This window comes from Triticum dicoccoides, chromosome 1A, assembly GCF_002162155.2.
Source record: "Triticum dicoccoides isolate Atlit2015 ecotype Zavitan chromosome 1A, WEW_v2.0, whole genome shotgun sequence".
In the NCBI taxonomy this organism is placed as follows: domain Eukaryota; kingdom Viridiplantae; phylum Streptophyta; class Magnoliopsida; order Poales; family Poaceae; genus Triticum; species Triticum dicoccoides.
This window is the reverse complement of record NC_041380.1, coordinates 591009359-591028807: the sequence shown is the minus strand read 5'-3', so window position 1 is coordinate 591028807 and position 19449 is coordinate 591009359. Positions and strand designations below refer to the sequence as shown.

Sequence of the window (19449 nt, the reverse complement as noted above, 5' to 3'; positions counted from 1 at the left end):
ACCCGCGCCGGCTCTGCTCCCCTGCCGGCCTCCTCCCCCCGCCGACCTCCTCCCCCGCCGGCCTCCTCCACCACCGTGAGGTACTCCTCCTCCCTCCATTTAGTTCATTAGGTTAGGTAACTTAGGTGAATTTAGTTAATTAACTTAGGTGAATTTAGTTAATTAACTTAGATGTTTTTAGTTAGGGAAGTAGGTTAGGTAACTAATTAAGCAGATGCTAATTTAGGGCAGTGGTGTTTAGTTTATAGAAAAAATTCTATATGGTTTTTTACTGTTTTTAGTAAGTGTTTAATATAATTAGTTAGAAAATTAATAGAACTAGTTAAACTAGTTTATTTTTAGTAACTACTAGTTTATTTTATTTATGGTAAGTGCTTAGTTGAACTAGTTGAATTAATAAAACTAGTTTATTTTTAGTTAGAAAATTTAGGTATATGAGATTTGATGATCTAATTAAAATTTTACTATAGAACTAGTTTATTTTTAGTAAGAAAATTAATAGAACTAGTTTTTTTAGTTAAACCAATTATTCCCGCATCGACGTCGATGATGCCTATCCTGCATCCTCGTCGTCGACTCGGCGGAGGAGGCCTGGGCTTGGTGAGGAGCCATGTACGGGACTGGGCTCCGCCGGGCTGGTACTGGGAGGTGCTAACTTGTGGGGGGCGTAGCTTGGTGAGGAGCCAGCTGGATCCAAACCTTCTTTGGTGGCGATCGGGTGGGCCAGTGACGGTGCAGAGGCTTGAGGACCCCGCGAAGGTGGTACTTTACCATGTCAGCGAGGAGGACGAGCACGTCCGTCGCTACATGGTTGCGTTGGAGGGCAGGTTCTCCAATACCTGGGAGGTTTTTCAGGGATCTCACTGGAGCTATGATCCTGTGATGGTTTCTTCTCTTTGGGTGTCCACCGCCCACGCCAACACCCGTCGTTCGCTACGGTTTTAGCTGTATTAGTGATGTTATATGTATGATACTATTCGAGATCTATTAGTGATAATATTCGACGATGTACGGATGAAAGAGATGGTTTAGTTTTGCTTATTGAATGAATGCTAATTTGAATACTAATTTATTTTACGATTTGGTTTTGCTTATTGAATGCTCAAATTGGAAAACTACTCCATCAAGTTTGAATGCTCATATGATGTAGATATAAACATGTATATCTTGTGTTGCTCAAATAGGATATGTGCTTGCCCAAGTGGCTGGCCATGTTTGCAGGTTACACCTCCTATAGTGGCCTATGTTTTGCCGGAGTGTTGATTAATTTCCGTTCCGGCAAATTTCAGGTGCTTGATATGTCGTTTTTTTAGCAAAGGCCATGCCGTATTTTTCCGTGAATTTTGGCATGACTTGTGCTAGAATATGTATGAAATATCGAGTGGCCTGGATTTTCTTGAAAGGTAATTAAACGACATTTTGGGTTGACTTTAAGTCTGTCGAGGCTCCATCACCGAAGTTCGAAAAATCAGTGAGGGAGTGTATCCACCATATATGATAGAGGACGAAGAAGCCCGACTGTTGTTGTGGGGGTCGTTTTTTCCTTCTTCTCCTTGTGCTAGACCTTTGTTATGCACTAGGGGAAAGAGGAATAACGACCATCACTGACTGTCGAAAAATCTATGAGGGAGTGATACGTCTCCAATGTATCTATAATTTTTGATTGTTCCATGCTATTATATTATCAACCTTGGATGTTTTATATGCATTTATATGCTATTTTATATGATTTTTGGGACTAACCTATTAACCTAGAGCCCAGTGCCAGTTTCTGTTTTTTCCTTGTTTTAGAGTATCGCAGAAAAGGAAAATCAAACGGAGTGCAATTGACCTGAAACTTCACAGAACTTATTTTTGGAGCAGAAGAAGCCCACGGAGTATCGGAGTTGGACCAGGAGAGTCCCGCTGCCAGAATAGATCGGGAGTTCCGCCGCCAGAAGCCACCATAGCCACCGAAAACCAATCTAGACCCGTTCCGGCACCCTACCAGAGAGGGAAATCCCTCTCCGGTGGCCATCTTCATCATCCCGGCGCTCTCCATGACGTGGAAGGAGTAGTCCTCCCTCGAGGGGTATGTACCAGTAGCTATGTGTTTGATCTCTCTCTCTCTCTCTCTCTCGTGTTCTTGAGGTGGTACGATCTTGATGTATTGCGAGCTTTGCTATTATAGTTGGATCTTATGATGTTTCTCCCCCTCTACTCTCTTGTAATGGATTGGGTTTTCCATTTGAAGTTATCTTATCAGATTGAGTCTTTAAGGATTTGAGAACACTTGATGTATGTCTTGCGTGGGATACCTGTGGTGACAATGGGGTATTCTATTGATCCACTTGATGTATGTTTTGGTGATCAACTTGCGGGTTCTGCCCATGAACCTATGCATATGGGTTGGCACATGTCTTCGTCTTGACTCTCCGGTAGAAACTTTTGGGCACTCTTTGAAGTACTTTGTGTTGGTTTGAATAGATGAATCTGAGATTGTGTGATGCATATCGTATAATCATACGCATGGATACTTGAGGTGACATTGGAGTATCTAGGTGACATTAGGGTTTTGGTTGATTTGTGTCTTAAGGTGTTATTCTAGTACGAACTCTATGATAGATTGAACGGAAAGAATAGCTTCATGTTATTTTACTACGGACTCTTGAATAAATCGATCAGAAAGGATAACTTTGAGGTGGATTCGTACCCTACCATAATCTCTTCGTTTGTTCTCTGCTATTAGTGACTTTGGAGTGACTCTTTAATGCATGTTGATGGATAGTTATGTGATCCAACTATGTTATTATTGTTGAGATAACTTGCACTAGTGAAAGTATGAACCCTATGCCTTGTTTCCTAGCATTGCAATACTGTTTGTGCTCACTTTTATCATTAGTTACCTTGCTGTTTTTATATTTTCAGATTTCAAAAACCTTTATCTACCATCCATATATCACGTGTATCACCATCTCTTCGCCGAACTAGTGCACCTATACAATTTACCATTGTATTGGGTGTGTTGGGGACACAAGAGACTCTTTGTTATTTGGTTGCAGGGTTGCTTGAGAGAGACCATCTTCATCCTACGCCTCCTATGGATTGATAAACCTTAGGTCATCCACTTGAGGGAAATTTGCTACTGTCCTACAAACCTCTACACTTGGAGGCCCAACAACGTCTACAAGAAGAAGGTTGTGTAGTAGACATCAATCTCTTTTCTGGCGCCGTTGCCGGGGAGATTAGCGCTTGAAGGTATATCTTTAGATCTTGCAATCGAATCTTTTTGTTTCTTGTTTTATCACTAGTTTATTTTATAAAAGAAAACTACAGAAAAAATGGAATTAAGTTTGCCTCATACGCTTCATCTTTTTAATATCTTTCGTAAGTATGATGGAAAGGAAAATTGTGCCAAAGTGTTAGAAGAAGAATGCATTAAAATGTTTGGCATTAAATCTTTGAATGATGAGCATGATTGCAATGTTGTTAGTATGAACTCCTTGAATATCCATAGTACTAATGATGATTGAACTAGTTATGATGAAAATTTCTCCTATAAACATGTCAAATTTTGTGGAGTGCATTGGGTTTGCAAGTACACACCAAATAGGGAAGATAGATATTGCAAGAGGCATAAGCATTTAGAAACTAAATGGTTGCAAGAAAGGCTAGATGTTTGTGCTGAAAATTTAAACTTTCTTAGCCGTACTTGTGAACTTTGCAATGAACGTGATCATTTCAGTACCCAATGCAAATTGTTTTATGATCGTATCGTGTCCAAAAATTGTGATGACTTGATTTCCCTTGCACATCATAATGAACTTAGTTTGCTCTTGGGTTATGAAGAAATGAAACGTATAACTAAGGTTATTCCAGAATTTTCCCTTTATAGAGTTCTTAATTTTGATCTAGAAGAAATTTATATGTATTGTGCGGTGAATGGCATTGAAAATCCTTATATTGCCAATTACATAAAGAAAATAAAACAAATAGAGGATGAAGAGAATACTAATGAAAGGGAAGAGACTTCCCAATACCCTCCTATTATTTCTTATGATGAATCAGGTAACGAGGAGGAGCCTTATATTCAACCAATCTCATTAATAAGGAGCTCCAAAAAGAGGATTGAACCCACACATGATGTGGTGAAGAAGAAGAAAAGAAAAAGGAAGACAGGTAAAAATATATCTCTCCCAAATAATGTTGCTCCTCTTACTTTTGTGCCTCATGAAAATATAATTGTGGAAGATGATGTACTTGATGATGATCTCGTTATGCCTATTGCTTGTTGTGATGATTATGATTGGGAAGATAATGATACTTCTTATGATCTTGAAAATCTTTTTGGCACTTGCTTGGAAGAATATGATAATTGCTATACTATTGGTGCTATCCATACTATTAATGATGAGAGTGATTATGCTTATGATATGAAAAGGCCCAAGCTTGGGGATGCTATGTTTGATGAAGATGATATTTTTGAGAATACATTTTCTACAATTAATGTTAGTCGCAAGCTTGGGGAAGCTACGTTTAACGAAGATGATATTTTTAGTCTCCCATGTTTTGATATGCAAATTTATAATGATGATAGCATGCCTCCTACTTATGTTGATTATATTGATGAAAGTGGGTTTGGAAGAGTGTCAACTTTAGGAAGTAATGATCCCACTATTTTGGAGGATGTTGAATCTTATTACGATAATTATGAAAGTGGATTTGGAGAGGTCATGACTTTATTTAGTGATGATTCCACTATCTTGGAAGAGGTTTCAATCGATTATGATGAGAACAAAGTTGCTACTTATGATAATTATTGTGATGATACATATGCTATAAAAAGTAGTGATGATTATATTTATAAAACTTGTCATGATTATGATTACCCTTTTTCTGAACATTACTCTTTCAATGTGGAAAAAATTTATAGTATTCGAGTCTCTTATGATACTCCCACTATTCCGAAGGAGAAGAATCTTGCTTATGTGGAGAGTAGTAAATTTTCTATGCTTGTAGATCATGAAAAGAATGATTTATGTGCTGGTTATATTGTTGAATTCATTCATGATGCTACTGAAAATTATTATGAGGGAGGAACTTATGCTTGTAGGAATTGCAATAATATCAAGTTTCCTCTCTATGTGCTTAAAGTTTTGAAGTTATGCTTGTTTTGCCCTCCTATGCTAGTTGATTATTGTTCCCATAAGTTGTTTGCTCACAAAATCCCTATGTATGGGAAGTGGGTTAAACTTAAATGTGCTAGTCATATTCTTAATGATGCTCTCTTTATGTTACAATTCTTATCTTTTATGCGAGCATCGTTGAAATCATCATGCCTAGCTAGGGGCGTTAAACGATAGCACTTGTTGGGAGGCAACCCAATTTTATTTTTATTCCTTGCTTTTTTCTCCTGTTTAGTAATAAATAATTTATCTAGCCTATGTTTTATTTGTGTTTTTTTTGTTTAATTAGTGTTTGTGCCAAGTAGAACCGTTGTGAAGCCTTGGGGAAAGTCTTTTTGATCTTGCTGTAAAAAACAGAAACTTTAGCGCTCACGAGAATTGCTGCCATTTTTATTTTTAGAGTGATGTTTAGTTAATTCTTTTTGAAGATGATTAATAGATAAATTCCTCACGTCCAGAAATTTATTTTAGAGTTTTTGTGGTTCCATAAGTTTGCGTTAGTTACAGATTACTACAGACTGTTCTGTTTTTGACAGATTCTGTTTTTGTGTGTTGTTTGCTTATGTTGATAAATCTATGGCTAGTAAAATTGTTTATAAACCATAGAGAAGTTGGAATACAGTAGGTTTAACATAAATCTAAATAAATAATGAGTTCATTACAGTACCTTGAAGTAGTGTTTTGCTTGCTTTCGCTAATGGAGCTTACGAGTTTTCTGTTAAGTTTTGTGTTGTGAAGTTTTCAAGTTTTGGGTAAAGACTCGATGGATTATGGAATAAGGAGTGGCAAGAGCCTAAGATTGGGGATGCCCAAGGCACCCCAAGGTAATATTCAAGGACAACCAAGAGCCTAAGCTTGGGGATGCCCCGGAAGGCATCCCCTCTTTCGTCTTCGTTCATCGGTAACTTTACTTGGAGCTATGTTTTTATTTACCACATGATATGTGTTTTGCTTGGAGCGTCATTTCATTTTATTTTGTTTTGATTGCTGTTTGAATAAAGTATCAAGATCTGAAATTCTTAAATGTTAGAGAGTCTTCACATAGTTGCATAATTATTCGACTACTCATTGATCTTCACTTACATCTTTCGGAGTAGTTTGTCATTTGCCCTAGTGTTTCACTTATATCTTTTAGAGCACGGTGGTAATTTTATTCTATAGAAATAATTGATCTCTTATGCTTCACTTATATTATTTTTAGAGTCCTAAACAGCATGGTAATTTTCTTTGGTTATGAATTTAGTCCTAATATGACGGGCATCCAAGAGGGATATAATAAAAACTTTCATATAAAGTGCATTGAATACTATGAGAAGTTTGATACTTGATGATTGTTTTGAGATATGAGGATGGTAATATTAGAGTCATGCTAGTGATTAGTTGTGAATTTGAGAGATACTTGTGTTAAAGTTTGTGATTCCCGTAGCATGCACGTATGGTGAACCGTTATGTGATGAAGTCGGAGCATGATTTATTTATTGATTGTCTTCTTTATGAGTGGCGGTCGGGGACGAGCGATGGTCTTTTCCTTCCAATCTATCCCCCTAGGAGCATGCGTGTAGTACTTTGTTTCAATAACTAATAGATTTTTGCAATAAGTATGTGAGTTCTTTATGACTAATGTTGAGTCCATGGATTATACGCACTCTCACCCTTCCACCATTGCTAGCCTCTCTAGTACCGCGCAACTTTCGCTAGTACCATAAACCCACCATATATCTTCCTCAAAACAACCACCATACCTACCTATTATGGCATTTCCATAGCCATTCTGAGATATATTGCCATGCAACTTTCCACCGTTCCGTTACTATGACACGCTTCATCATTGTCATATTGCTTTGCATGATCATGTAGTTGACATCGTATTTGTGGCAAAGCCATCATTCATAATTCTTCCATACATGTCACTCTTGAGTCATTGCACATCCTGGTACACCGCCGGAGGCATCCATATAGAGTCATATTTTGTTCTATGTATCGAGTTGTAATTCTTGAGTTGTAAGTAAATAAAAGTGTGATGATCATCATTATTAGAGCATTGTCCCAGTGAGGAAAGGATGATGGAGACTATGATTCCCCCATAAGTCGGGATGAGACTCCGGACGAAAAATAAAAAAAGATAAAAAAAATAGGCCATAAAAAAAGAGAAAAGGCCCGAATAAAAAATAAAATAAAAAAATAAAAAAATAAAAAATGAGAGAAAAAGAGAGAAGGGGCAATGCTACTATCCTTTTACCACACTTGTGCTTCAAAGTAGCACCATGATCTTCATGATAGAGAGTCTCCTATGTTGTCATTTTCATATACTAGTGGGAATCTTTCATTATAGAACTTGGCTTGTACTCCCTCCGTCCGAAAATATTTGTCATTAAAATGGATTAAAAAGGATGTATCTAGAACTAAAATACATCTAGATACATCCCTTTTTTATTCATTTTGATGACAAGTATTTCCGGACGGAGGAAGTATATTCCAATAATGGGCTTCCTCAAAACGCCCTAGGTCTTCGTGAGCAAGCGAGTTGGATGCACACCCACTAGTTTCTTTTGTTGAGCTTTCATACATTTATAGCTCTAGTGCATCTGTTGCATGGCAATCCCTACTCACTCACATTGATATCTATTGATGGGCATCTCCATAGCCCGTTGATACGCCTAGTTTATTTGAGACTATCTTCTCCTTTTTTTCTTCTCCACAACCACCATTCTATTCCACCTATAGTGCTATGTCCATGGCTCACGCTCATGTATTGCGTGAAGATTGAAAAAGTTTGAGAACATCAAAGTATGAAACAATTGCTTGGCTTGTTATCGAGGTTGTGCATGATTCAAATATTTTGTGTGGTGAAGATAGAGCATAGCCAGACTATATGATTTTGTAGGGATAGCTTTCTTTGGCCATGTTATTTTGAGAAGACATGATTACTTGGTTAGTATGCTTGAAGTATTATTACTTTTATGTCAATATTAAACTTTTGTCTTGAATCTTATGGATATGAATATTCTTGCCACAATAAAGAGAACTACATGGATAAATATGTTAGGTAGCATTCCACATCAAAAATTCTGTTTTTATCATTTACCTACTCGAGGACGAGCAGGAATTAAGCTTGGGGATGCTGATACGTTTCCAACGTATCCATAATTTTTGATTTTTCCATGCTGTTATATTATGAAGCTTGGATGTTTTATATGCATTTATATGCTATTTTATGTGATTTTTGGGACTAACCTATTAACCTAGAGCCCAGTGCCAGTTTCTGTCTTTTCCTTGTTTTAGAGTATCGCAGAAAAGGAAAATCAAACGGAGTCCAATTGACCTGAAACTTTACGGAACTTATTTTTGGACCAGAAGAAGCCCACACAGTATCGGAGTTGGACCAGGAGAGTCCCGGGCTGCCCACGAGGGTGGGGGGCATGCCCCCTGCCTCGTGGACAGCTCGGAGGTCCACCGACGTACTTCTTCCTCCCATATATACCCATATACCCTAAAAACATCAGAGGGAAGAATAGATCGGGAGTTCCGCCACCAGAAGCCACCGTAGCTACCGAAAACCAATCTAGACCCGGTCCGGCACCCTGCCGGAGGGGGAAATCCCTCTCCGGTGGCCATCTTCATCATCCCGGCGCTCTCCATGACGATGAGGGAGTAGTCCTCCCTCGGGGCTGAGGGTATGTACCAGCAGCTATGTGTTTGATCTCTCTCTCTCTCTCTCGTGTTCTTGAGGTGGTACGATCTTGATGTATCGTGAGCTTTGCTATTTTAGTTGGATCTTATGATGTTTCTCCCCCTCTACTCTCTTGTAATGGATTGAGTTTTCGCTTTGAAGTTATCTTATCGGATTGAGTCTTTAAGGATTTGAGAACACTTGATTTATGTCTTGCGTGGGATACCTGTGGTGACAATGGGGTATTCTATTGATCCACTTGATGTATGTTTTGGTGATCAACTTGCGGGTTCCGCCCATGAACCTATGCATAGGGGTTGGCACACATTTTCGTCTTGACTCTCCGGTAGAAACTTTGGGGCACTCTTTGAAGTACTTTGTGTTGGTTTGAATAGATGAATATGAGATTGTGTGATGCATGTCGTATAATCATACCCACGGATACTTGAGGTGACATTGGAGTATCTAGGTGACATTAGGGTTTTGGTTGATTTGTGTCTTAAGGTGTTATTTTAGTACGAACTCTTTGATAGATTGAACGGAAAGAATAGCTTCATGTTATTTTAGTACGAACTCTTGAATAGATCGACCAGAAAGGATAACTTTGAGGTGGTTTCGTACCCTACCATAATCTCTTCGTTTGTTCTCCGCTATTAGTGACTTTGGAGTGACTCTTTGTTGCATGTTGAGGGATAGTTATGTGATCCAACTATGTTATTATTGTTGAGAGAACTTGCACTAGTGAAAGTATGAACCCTAGGCCTTGTTTCCTAGCATTGCAATACCGTTTGTGCTCACTTTTATCATTAGTTACCTTGCTGTTTTTATATTTTCATATTTCAAAAACCTTTATCTACCATCCATATACCACTTGTATCACCATCTCTTCGCCGAACTAGTGCACCTATACAATTTACCATTGTATTGGGTGTGTTGGGGACACAAGAGACTCTTTGTTATTTGGTTGCAGGGTTGCTTGAGAGAGACCATCTTCATCCTACGCCTCCTACGGATTGATAAACCTTAGGTCATCCACTTGAGGGAAATTTGCTACTGTCCTACAAACCTCTGCACTTGGAGGCCCAACAACGTCTACAAGAAGAAGGTTGTGTAGTAGACATCAGGGAGTGTATCCACCATATATGAGAGAGGACGAAGAATCCCGACTGTTGTCGTGGGGGTCGTTTCTCCTTCTTCTCCTTGTGCTAGACATTTGCTATGCACTAGGGGAAGGCGGAGTAACGACCATCACCGACGGTCGCAAATGTCAGAGAGGAATCAGTGAGGGAGAGTCTCCACCATATAGACTCGGCAGACCGATAGTCAACCCGTGATGAATAATAATGATCTAATTTAATTTTTATAGTACATATATTGAATTGTACAAGTTTAATCTTTGAATTATGAACATAGGAAATGTCGTCATTGGATGACGAAAGTCTCCCGGGGGAATGCAGCTAGTGCAACGATGACCGAGGTCTGTGCGACAGGCCTCACCTGGACGAAGATCGACGCTTCAGCATTAAGCTTCAGGAGACTTTCGATGTTGAAACGATACGCAATGACGAAAAGTGTTTTTTCGTAATTAAGCATGACTTCAACTATTTCAACGTGTAATTTTCATCTTTTACAATTTGAGTAGATTATCCCATGCCATGCAAGACTCTATGTCTTGAAGAGGATGGGTTTTGAAGACCATGAAAATTTCGAAACAATGAAAATTCACCTAAGGACCCATCATGATATGGATTTTGAAGTAAATCTATATAATTCTGAGAGCGTAACCCATTTTGGTTGCAAAAATTGGGAAGCACTTTGCAAGATGTATGATTTTTATGAGGGTATGCTTGTCACCATGGATCTTGGTGATCCTGACATCGACCAAGACAATATGGATATTTGGGTCCTTGTTGAGACGCTTCCAATTATACCGCTATGTGTGTTTCTCAAACATAGTTATTAACTAATTTATATTGTTCATTTCAAAATAGGTGACAACTTATTTCCATTGACAGCTTATTTTCATTGTTCAAATAATGTGCGGAACATGGTAGACAGAACCTACTACACCGATGGCTCTGAGTTAACTTATCAGGAGAAAAATCATCTGGTCGCATTTTGTACTGATCTTGAAAATTACAATATCTATTACAAAACTCCTCCACATTATGGTCAATACGTGCCACTAGTGCACGTGTTGAACTACGGTAACATCCATGGAGATGCCGTGGTAAGGTTTTTTAGTATTACGACATCCGTGTATCTTTTGCATAAATTCTTCTAAAACTTAACTACATTGCTAACTATGAAGTTATTACTATGTTTTTCAACAAAAAAAATCCCAAATGACTGTGTGCCTCATCTGATGTATCAGAATGGTCGCCTTGGTGTTTTGAACATACAGCCAGGTCATCCTACGAATCTCACAAATGTCCATATCGGATTTCTAAAAGAAGTGGAGACATGAAAATCACAGAATGGAAAAAATATATGGACAGTCGTAAGGAGGTACTTGGAAGCAACATTGTGCGAAAGGCAAGAATTTTGAAGACAGGATAATCTCCATTCTCCATAATGGAGAGTCAGGGCCTATCTTGTTTTATGCTATTTTACCTAAGAGAAGGTAGTAGATCCTAGTTAATAATACTCATGATCATGTGCTAAGAACAACTAAGTAGGATTGGTTAGATGACTATGATGATGATGTGGTATCGAGTAGAAGTTGTATGATCGATGATGATGAGCATGACTTGTTATTATGATACCAATGGTGAGTTATTTACTATTATGATTGATGATGCATGATGCTATGTTTTTATATGAGCATGATTACTTATTATATATAACAGTGGGTGAAATGAATCTGGATTAGATTCAAGTGAAGCTAACATGTGGTGCACATCGAAAGTACTACTAATCCAAACTAGACCAAGTTTGGATTAGAGTAGTACTTTCGACATACACCACATGTTGCCTCCACTTGAATCTACTCCATGTTCATTTCACCCACTGTTATATGTAAAAAGTAATCATGGTCATAAAATCATATGATGAAAGTACTGTATATAAAACCACACAATGAAAATAAGCTGTATTTTTAAAAATACAGGAAAATTTAGCAGCAACGCTTTTTAGAACAAGCGCTACTGCTACTTACAAGTAGCAGTAGCACTGTCCAAAGGAAAGCGCTATTGCTAACTAGGTATTGAAGGAAATATGCCATAGAGGCAATAATAAAGTTATTATTTATTTCCTTATTTCATGATAAATGTTTATTATTCATGCTAGAATTGTATTAACCGGAAACTTGATACATGTGTGAATACATAGACAAACAGAGTGTCACTAGTATGCCTCTACTTGACTAGCTCGTTGATTAAAGATGGTTATGTTTCCTAGCCATAGACATGAGTTGTCATTTGATTAATGGGATCACATCATTAGGAGAATGATGTGATTGACTTGACCCATTCCGTTAGCTTAGCACGATGAACGTTTAGTTTGTTGCTATTGCTTTCTTCATGACTTATACATGTTCCTATGACTATGAGATTATGCAACTCCCGAATACCGGAGGAACATGACGAGGAGTCTCGAAATGGTCGAGACGTAAATATCGATATAATGGACGACTATATTCGGACATCGAAAAGGTTCCGAGTGATTTCGATATTTTTCGGAGTACATGAGAGTTACGGGAATTCGTATTAGGCCTTAATGGGCCATACGGGAAAGGAGAGAAAGGCCTCAAAGGGTGGCTGCACCCCTCCCCATGGACTGGTCCGAATTGGACTAGGGAGGCGGGGCGCCCCCTTCCTTCCTTCTCCTTCTCCCTTCCCTTTTTTCCTATTCCATGTGGGAGATGGAATCCTACTAGGACTAGGGAGTCCTAGTAGGACTCCACACTTGGGCGCGCCCTATGAGGGTCGGCCTCCTCCTCCCTCCATCCTTTATATACGTGGCCAGGGGCACCCCCTAGACACAAAATTGATCATTGATCCCTTAGCCGTGTGCGGTGCCTCCTCCATCATAATCCACCTCGATCATATCATAGCGGTGCTTAGGCAAGGCCCTGCGTCGGTAACATCATCATCACCATCACCACGCCGTCGTGCTAACGAAACTCTCCTGTGAAGCTTTGCTGGATCAGAGCTCGCGGGACGTCATCGAGTTGAACGTGTGCAGAACTCGGAGGTGCCGTGCGTTCGGTACTTGGATCGGTCAGATCGTGAAGACATACGACTACATCAACCGCGTTGTGCTAACGCTTCCGGATTCGGTCTACGAGGGTATGTAGACACGCTCTCCCCTCTCGTTGCTATGCATCACCATGATCCTGTGTGTGCGTAGGAATTTTTTTGAAATTACTATGTTCCCCAACAGGTATAGCAGTAGCGCTCCCTTTCCAGCGCTACTGCTACTAGTTAGCTGTAGCGCCTTAGTGGTAGCGCTGGGCCCAGCGCTACTGCTATGCATATTTCAAGCGCTACTACTAGGGTTTTCCCTAGTAGTGCATGCAAGATATGGGAGTGAAATTCAAACATCTGGGCGTCGTGGCTCGGCCGAAAAGATTGAGAAACTTGATTTTTTAAATTCCTGTAAATCTAAAACACGCCTGGAAATCATGAAACTTGGCATGGTGTCATGACATGGCACCAACATGCTGCGGTAATTTTTTTGGCCGAATTGGGACACGCTTTGGTGTAAGCTTCTTGCAAACTGGAGCTTCCCTCAAGAAGGCTCGTGGTTCCGAGAGGGAACATGTCACCTCCGTGTGCGAAATGACATACGTACACTGGCTTCTCCCGCCTTAATTTTTTACACTGGTAGATTAGACCAAATAGAAGTACCGTGCTAAATTTTGAAATTACTCTGGGTTCATTTGGCCTTTTTATACATTAATTGAGTTTCTGCGCATTTAATATGCATAATTCAAATTTGAACTACAAGCACAGGCTCCAGTGCACCAAAATTGTTTGAAAAATCACATGTGTGTCCTTGGGTGAATTTCTAGGTCCCATGCAAAAGATTGATGTGAAATTCAAACATCTGGGCGTCGTGGCTCGGCCGGAAAGATTGAGAAACTTGGTTTTTTAATTCCTGTAAATCCAAAACACGCCTGAAAATCATGAAACTTGGCATGGTGTCATGACATGGCACCAACATGCTGTGGTAATTTTTCTATCCGATTTGCAAAGGCGCACACATTAACAATCAACAAAGTTATTTTGGAACAAGTACTGTCACGTTACAAATCGGAAACATAAGTATTATTGAAACCATGGGCGTTCTACTAACCAATTACGTGCGGCCACGCGTCCTTTTTTTATTGGCTAGGAGGTGCCGTGAGGGATAGCTATTTGAGTATGGGAGGTGTGCGGTCAGACCCCTGCGCGTGCTCATTGGGAGGACAACACTTTGACCACTACCAGCCGCGCACCTCCCTTCCAACGTCTCCATTAATGGGACCGAGCACCTATTCTACGGCGTGGCTATATGTCTCACTGGACTGAGATTTAAGAGAGAAAAATAAAAATCTGAAAAGAAAGTTTTGCACCGATCTTGATGGAAAATCCGACGGACCTATATAGCATCGACTACGACTTATAGGAAGCATGATGAATATAAGGACGATGACAGTGGATAATAATTGTCTTACATATTTAGAAACATAATTTAAAAAACCACATGCGGCAATGCCCGAAATACACAACGGCAAAAGAAGGAAGACAACGATCTGGCTCACTGATCTCTACTTTCTTGATGTGTTGCTGCAGGCCGCGGGAACTAGTCTCCGCGGTGAGCGGCGACGAGCTCTTACTTGTCCTCTAGATGCTGCTTGTGAGCATCCATGGATTCCTCCACCAGCCTTCTGCGCTCGATGCGCAGCATGGCCTTCTCGTCCATAAGTTTCTCGACAATGATGTCGGTCCTCTTCAACAAGGCAGTGGTCTGCTCCTGCTGCTCTGCACTTTCGACGATCTTTGCCCTCAGCAGGTCGCGCTTGGCCTGGAGCTTCGCATTGCTCTCATTTAGTTGCCGGATGATGTCGGTAGACTGTTCAAACGAGGCTTTCAGGTCATCCTGCAACCTCGCCCACCTGGAGATCTGATCCATCTGCCTATAGATGAGGGCACGCATGCGCCTGTAAGAGTCCTCTCCTGCCCGCGAGACATTTTCCTAGGCTGCCGCGGCGCGGGAGAACATCTCTGCTACATTCGCGGCACGGCGGGACATCTCTTCTGCTTCCGTGGCACGGCCAGACCAGTCTGCTGCATCGATGGCGCGGCGGGACCTCCGTGCTGCTTCGGCTGCGCGGCGAGACCTCTCTGTTGCTACGGCCGTGTGGCGGGACATGTTGGCTGCTTTCTCTCGTGCTTCCGCTTCCAGGCTCGCCTCTCCCTGGTGGCAATCTCTCGACCCAGAACTCACGCTGGCCATGGCGGACGCAAGGGAACGATGATGAATGACTTGTTTTTTTTAACTTTTTGTGGATGAGGAGTTGAGGAGGAATGTGCAATCATCTTGGAGTAGTAGTATTTATAACCGAGTAGTAATACGCTTCTAAGTGGAAAACCGTTTAGGTTTTGATCGGTGTGAACATGTTTGCAATTTGGATTGTGACGGGACGCATGCTTCAAATTTACTGACGATTATAAGTGTGGCACTATTCCCGAAAGGCGTAACGTGGGCACGCACGCCTTCTCGGCCGCGTACGTGGCGTTTGCACCCTAGGTTGCACCGCAATAGGCAATGTCAGCACACGTCTTATTCCGACAACCGTGCGCGCTCGTTATTACCATCGCGCACGCTTCTTTTAATTAGAATGTGTGTGCCTGTCTAGCGCACACACGCTGATCTATCTAACTGTTTCAGTTTTTTGTGACTAATCGCAAACAGTTCATCCATGTGAAGTGTATGCCATCAATTGCAGACACTTTGATCTGGCTGAACCGTTTCTGTTCTGTTGCCTAATCGCAAACAGTTAATCCTTCTGAAGGGTATGCCCTCAATTACATACACCTTGATCTGGCTGACCATTTCTTTGTGTTGCCTAATCACAAACAGTTTATCCGAGTGAACCATATGTTGTACATCGCACACGCCTTCATCTGGCTGCCCGTTTCTTTTATTCCTCCTCATTGTAAACAGTTAATTAAGTTGAACCGTATGCCCTGCATCGCACACACAACTAAAATCTGAACCGTGTTTGATGCATCTTCCATCACAAACGTTTTGCACCTTTTTTGACGTTTTTTTACCCTACCGTTTGTGATTATGGCATCGCACATAGTTTCGTCGAAGGGTCTCCGATCGTAGTGTCGCGTTAGCAGCATCCTGCAGTAGTGTGTGTTCTAGGTCGGCCATTGTTATCAGAATCTGGCTAGCGCCCTGGAGACGGGGAGAGATAGGGCCGAAGTAGGGTGCAAATTTGATTTGAAAAGAACACATATCATTATTTTTCTAGGACCAAATTATAGTTCCATTAGTTCGCTTCAAGTGGATCATAGACTTCCACACTCCATGGCATTGGAGGAGCAATGTGTACGTGTTTTAGTGTACTTATGCGGCAGTGTCCGATAAAAAACATATTCAGGTCGGCTTTTCCAATTTTTCCCATGATAAACAACCGAGAACGGAAGAAATACACCATGGTAGGTAAGCAACAAAATGTTGCATCCATGTCACGACAAGGCCGTCGAGAAAATAAGATTTGGGTGGAGAAAAAATATGATAGAAAAGACATAATTGTTCCATTTCAAATTTCACAAATTTTTTAGAACATACAAATCAACATCAATAGCTCACATCAATCATAGTTCTAAAAAATGACATGTATCTTCTTCATATACAAATTCGTTGGAAATTCACATACAACAGTTGAAGGTCATAAAATACACAAGCACATTTTCACTCATTTGTATCTTGAGTTGCAAAATTCTCTTCCAGATTAGCCTGCATTGAAGTTGTAATTTTTTGGTCAAGTGTTATATATGCGTTAACTATTGAATGCAAATTTTTTAACGAACCATATTCTACATACAAGAGTTAAAAGCAATATTGCTAGAACAAGGACCATTATCTATAAGAGACGGTAAGCATCTATTCGGCATCTCAGTTTCTCACATTAACTTTGCCAAAGATTGGCTTCACCCATCTAATATGATCACATACTAACTGAGTTAGATATGCTATAATCCTATCTAAGATATGATACAAACCATTCAACTGACAAATGACAACATTAGCACAGGGTTTTTGAATAATGTACTGGTTTAATTCCTCAAATAAAAATAATTGCATGATTTGCTTATGCATAAATACAAAACCTCGGACCATAAATCACAAGGTAATGAAGAAAGATTGCCTTTTAACGTTCCCGGATTGCCAAAATGGAGGGACAATTTAGAATAAATGAGTCGCGTCACACATCCATTGCAATTAAAGACATGCAATTTTCAGATACTTTTTGTTGGTTTAATTTTTAAAGCCATATGCAAAGTCGTGCACTATTTTTCTTAATATTATTCTCTCATCCGAAAAGTAAGACATATCCTGGATCGCATGGCCAACACGCACCCACTTTCCGGTGATGGCATCCCAATCTTTGTAACTAACTATTCATAGATAGCGACATGATGCTCTTAAAATAACTACTACTACGTATATAGCTAGCTACTTCACATGTAATAATTAGCTAATTTTCTTTATCTTTGATGTTATGCTCTCTAAATATAATGAACATTGGAGATTTTTAAGGTACACTCAAGACAGTAACAACCCAACATTACTGCAGCAAATATGTTGGTGGTAGAATCAAGATCATCACGCCAGGAGGAAGTTGGTTGAATCACAAGGCTAGTAAAAAGAATAGTTTTTCGCTATTTTCTGGTGTAAATAAGAGTCAACATCGATGTACATGCACACTTCAAAGCTAATAGTACTTGCTTAATTTGGTGTAACAAAAAGCTTGGATTCACTAACCATGGACTATATTTTTCAAAATGACAGAAGGGAAACCTCTTTCGGTATCTGCATATGGAGATACATATGTCTCAACTTTAAGTATGAGAGCACACATGTATATGCATGTATGGATGCATACATATTTTTTTTGTTTGAATCTTTGAGAGGGAGAAGGTGAGGAAGGATGCCGAGGCGATTCGTGACGCAAAAGGTCCGAAAAGATAGAAAGGTAGATCCTCCACTTCCAGGGGACAAAAATGTTTGTTCCTTTCTCCAATCGTCCCCCCTCCTCACCCTTCTCGTGCTGGCCTGCTGCTTCAAAATTCCTCTAGTTTTCCCCTCCACTCGTATGCACATTATCATCCATCTTCGCCGCCCCCCCACACAAAGCTGAATCCTCCTCGAGTGCTATAAGTAGAACCTCTTCTCACACCTTCCTCATCCATCTCACCAGCAGCCAATATCCAAGCGTAGTTCAGGTCATAAGTTAAGGTATATAGCAGCTTAATTATCGTTCGAGGAACCAATCGTTGAGGGACATCAATGGCTTCCCTGTCAATGAGCGCAGTATGGACGCCGATGCAGAACAAGCTGTTCGAGCAGGCGTTGGCAGTGCACGATAGGGACACGCCCGACCGCTGGCACAACATCGCCCGCGCTGTCGGCGGCGGCAAGTCGGCGGACGACGCCAGGCGCTACTACGAGCTGCTCGTCCACGACATCGCCCGTATCGAGGCCGGCAAGGTGCCCTTCCCCGCCTACCGTCCCCCATGTCCTGGCCCCGGCCACAACGCCAGCTACGAGGCTGACAGGTACGACCTCCATCGCTGTGTTTCTTATAGTTATGCATGGGCTTAAGCTGGAGTTAAGCAGGTAATTTGTGTGATCAGGTTGAAGCACTTGAAGATCTAGCTAGGAGGTAATCGGGTAATGGGCAAGGGATGATACACACTACACAGATGGACTGAACGAATAAGCATGTGCGTGCATGGGGGTACCTTGTACAGTAATACTCATAAGCGTGTGCATGGTGTCCATGACTCCATGTCAATGTATACATGCACGACTAGTGGGCAGAAAAGTCGGCCGATTATGCAGATGCATGCATGTTCATAATATTAGTGGTCTATAAGTATGTACGTGAGATCGACTTGTCTCCTTACTCACATGGGTTTAACTTATCTCGTATGTATTCTAATGTACAATATTAATGTCCATATCAATGGAGAGACAAATATGTTAATGCCAAATATGTTACACACACACACTACTAATACAAAGACAAAACAACTGCGGTGTGTTTCACGCTTTAATCACATATGTTTTGAGGGAGCACTTACAGCTTAGCATCTCGTTGAGGTGCCACAATAGAGGCAGTGGGGATCATGAGTATATATGTTAGAATAGTATTATGTGAGTAAGGACGGAGAACACGCACCCATTGTTCAAATGGCAGAGCAGAACTGAGAACAAATCACACTACTACAAAGCAACCATATCATGCTAGGGTTGCTATCTCCTCGCATGGGTTCATCGTTGTTGTTGATAGTGGAGCTCCCGCAGATATTGGGGCACCAGGTCCGGGCCATGGGCCGCCTCCTCCCCTTCTGCCTGTTGAAGTCAATGGTTCCTCTTCCACTCGGTGGA

General features: G+C 40.7%; 1 protein-coding gene across 1 annotated transcript; it reads left to right on the top strand.

The window, feature by feature from the left end:
• The first annotated feature begins 18228 nt into the window (after nt 1–18228).
• Nucleotides 18229–19037, top strand: LOC119293611 (protein RADIALIS-like 3). Its single transcript, XM_037572023.1, has 2 exons — nt 18229–18614; nt 18693–19037. The coding sequence occupies exons 1-2, from the start codon at nt 18346–18348 to the stop codon at nt 18712–18714; spliced, it is 291 nt and encodes a 96-aa protein (XP_037427920.1). The 5' UTR covers nt 18229–18345; the 3' UTR covers nt 18715–19037.
• Nucleotides 19038–19449: the final 412 nt, after the last annotated feature.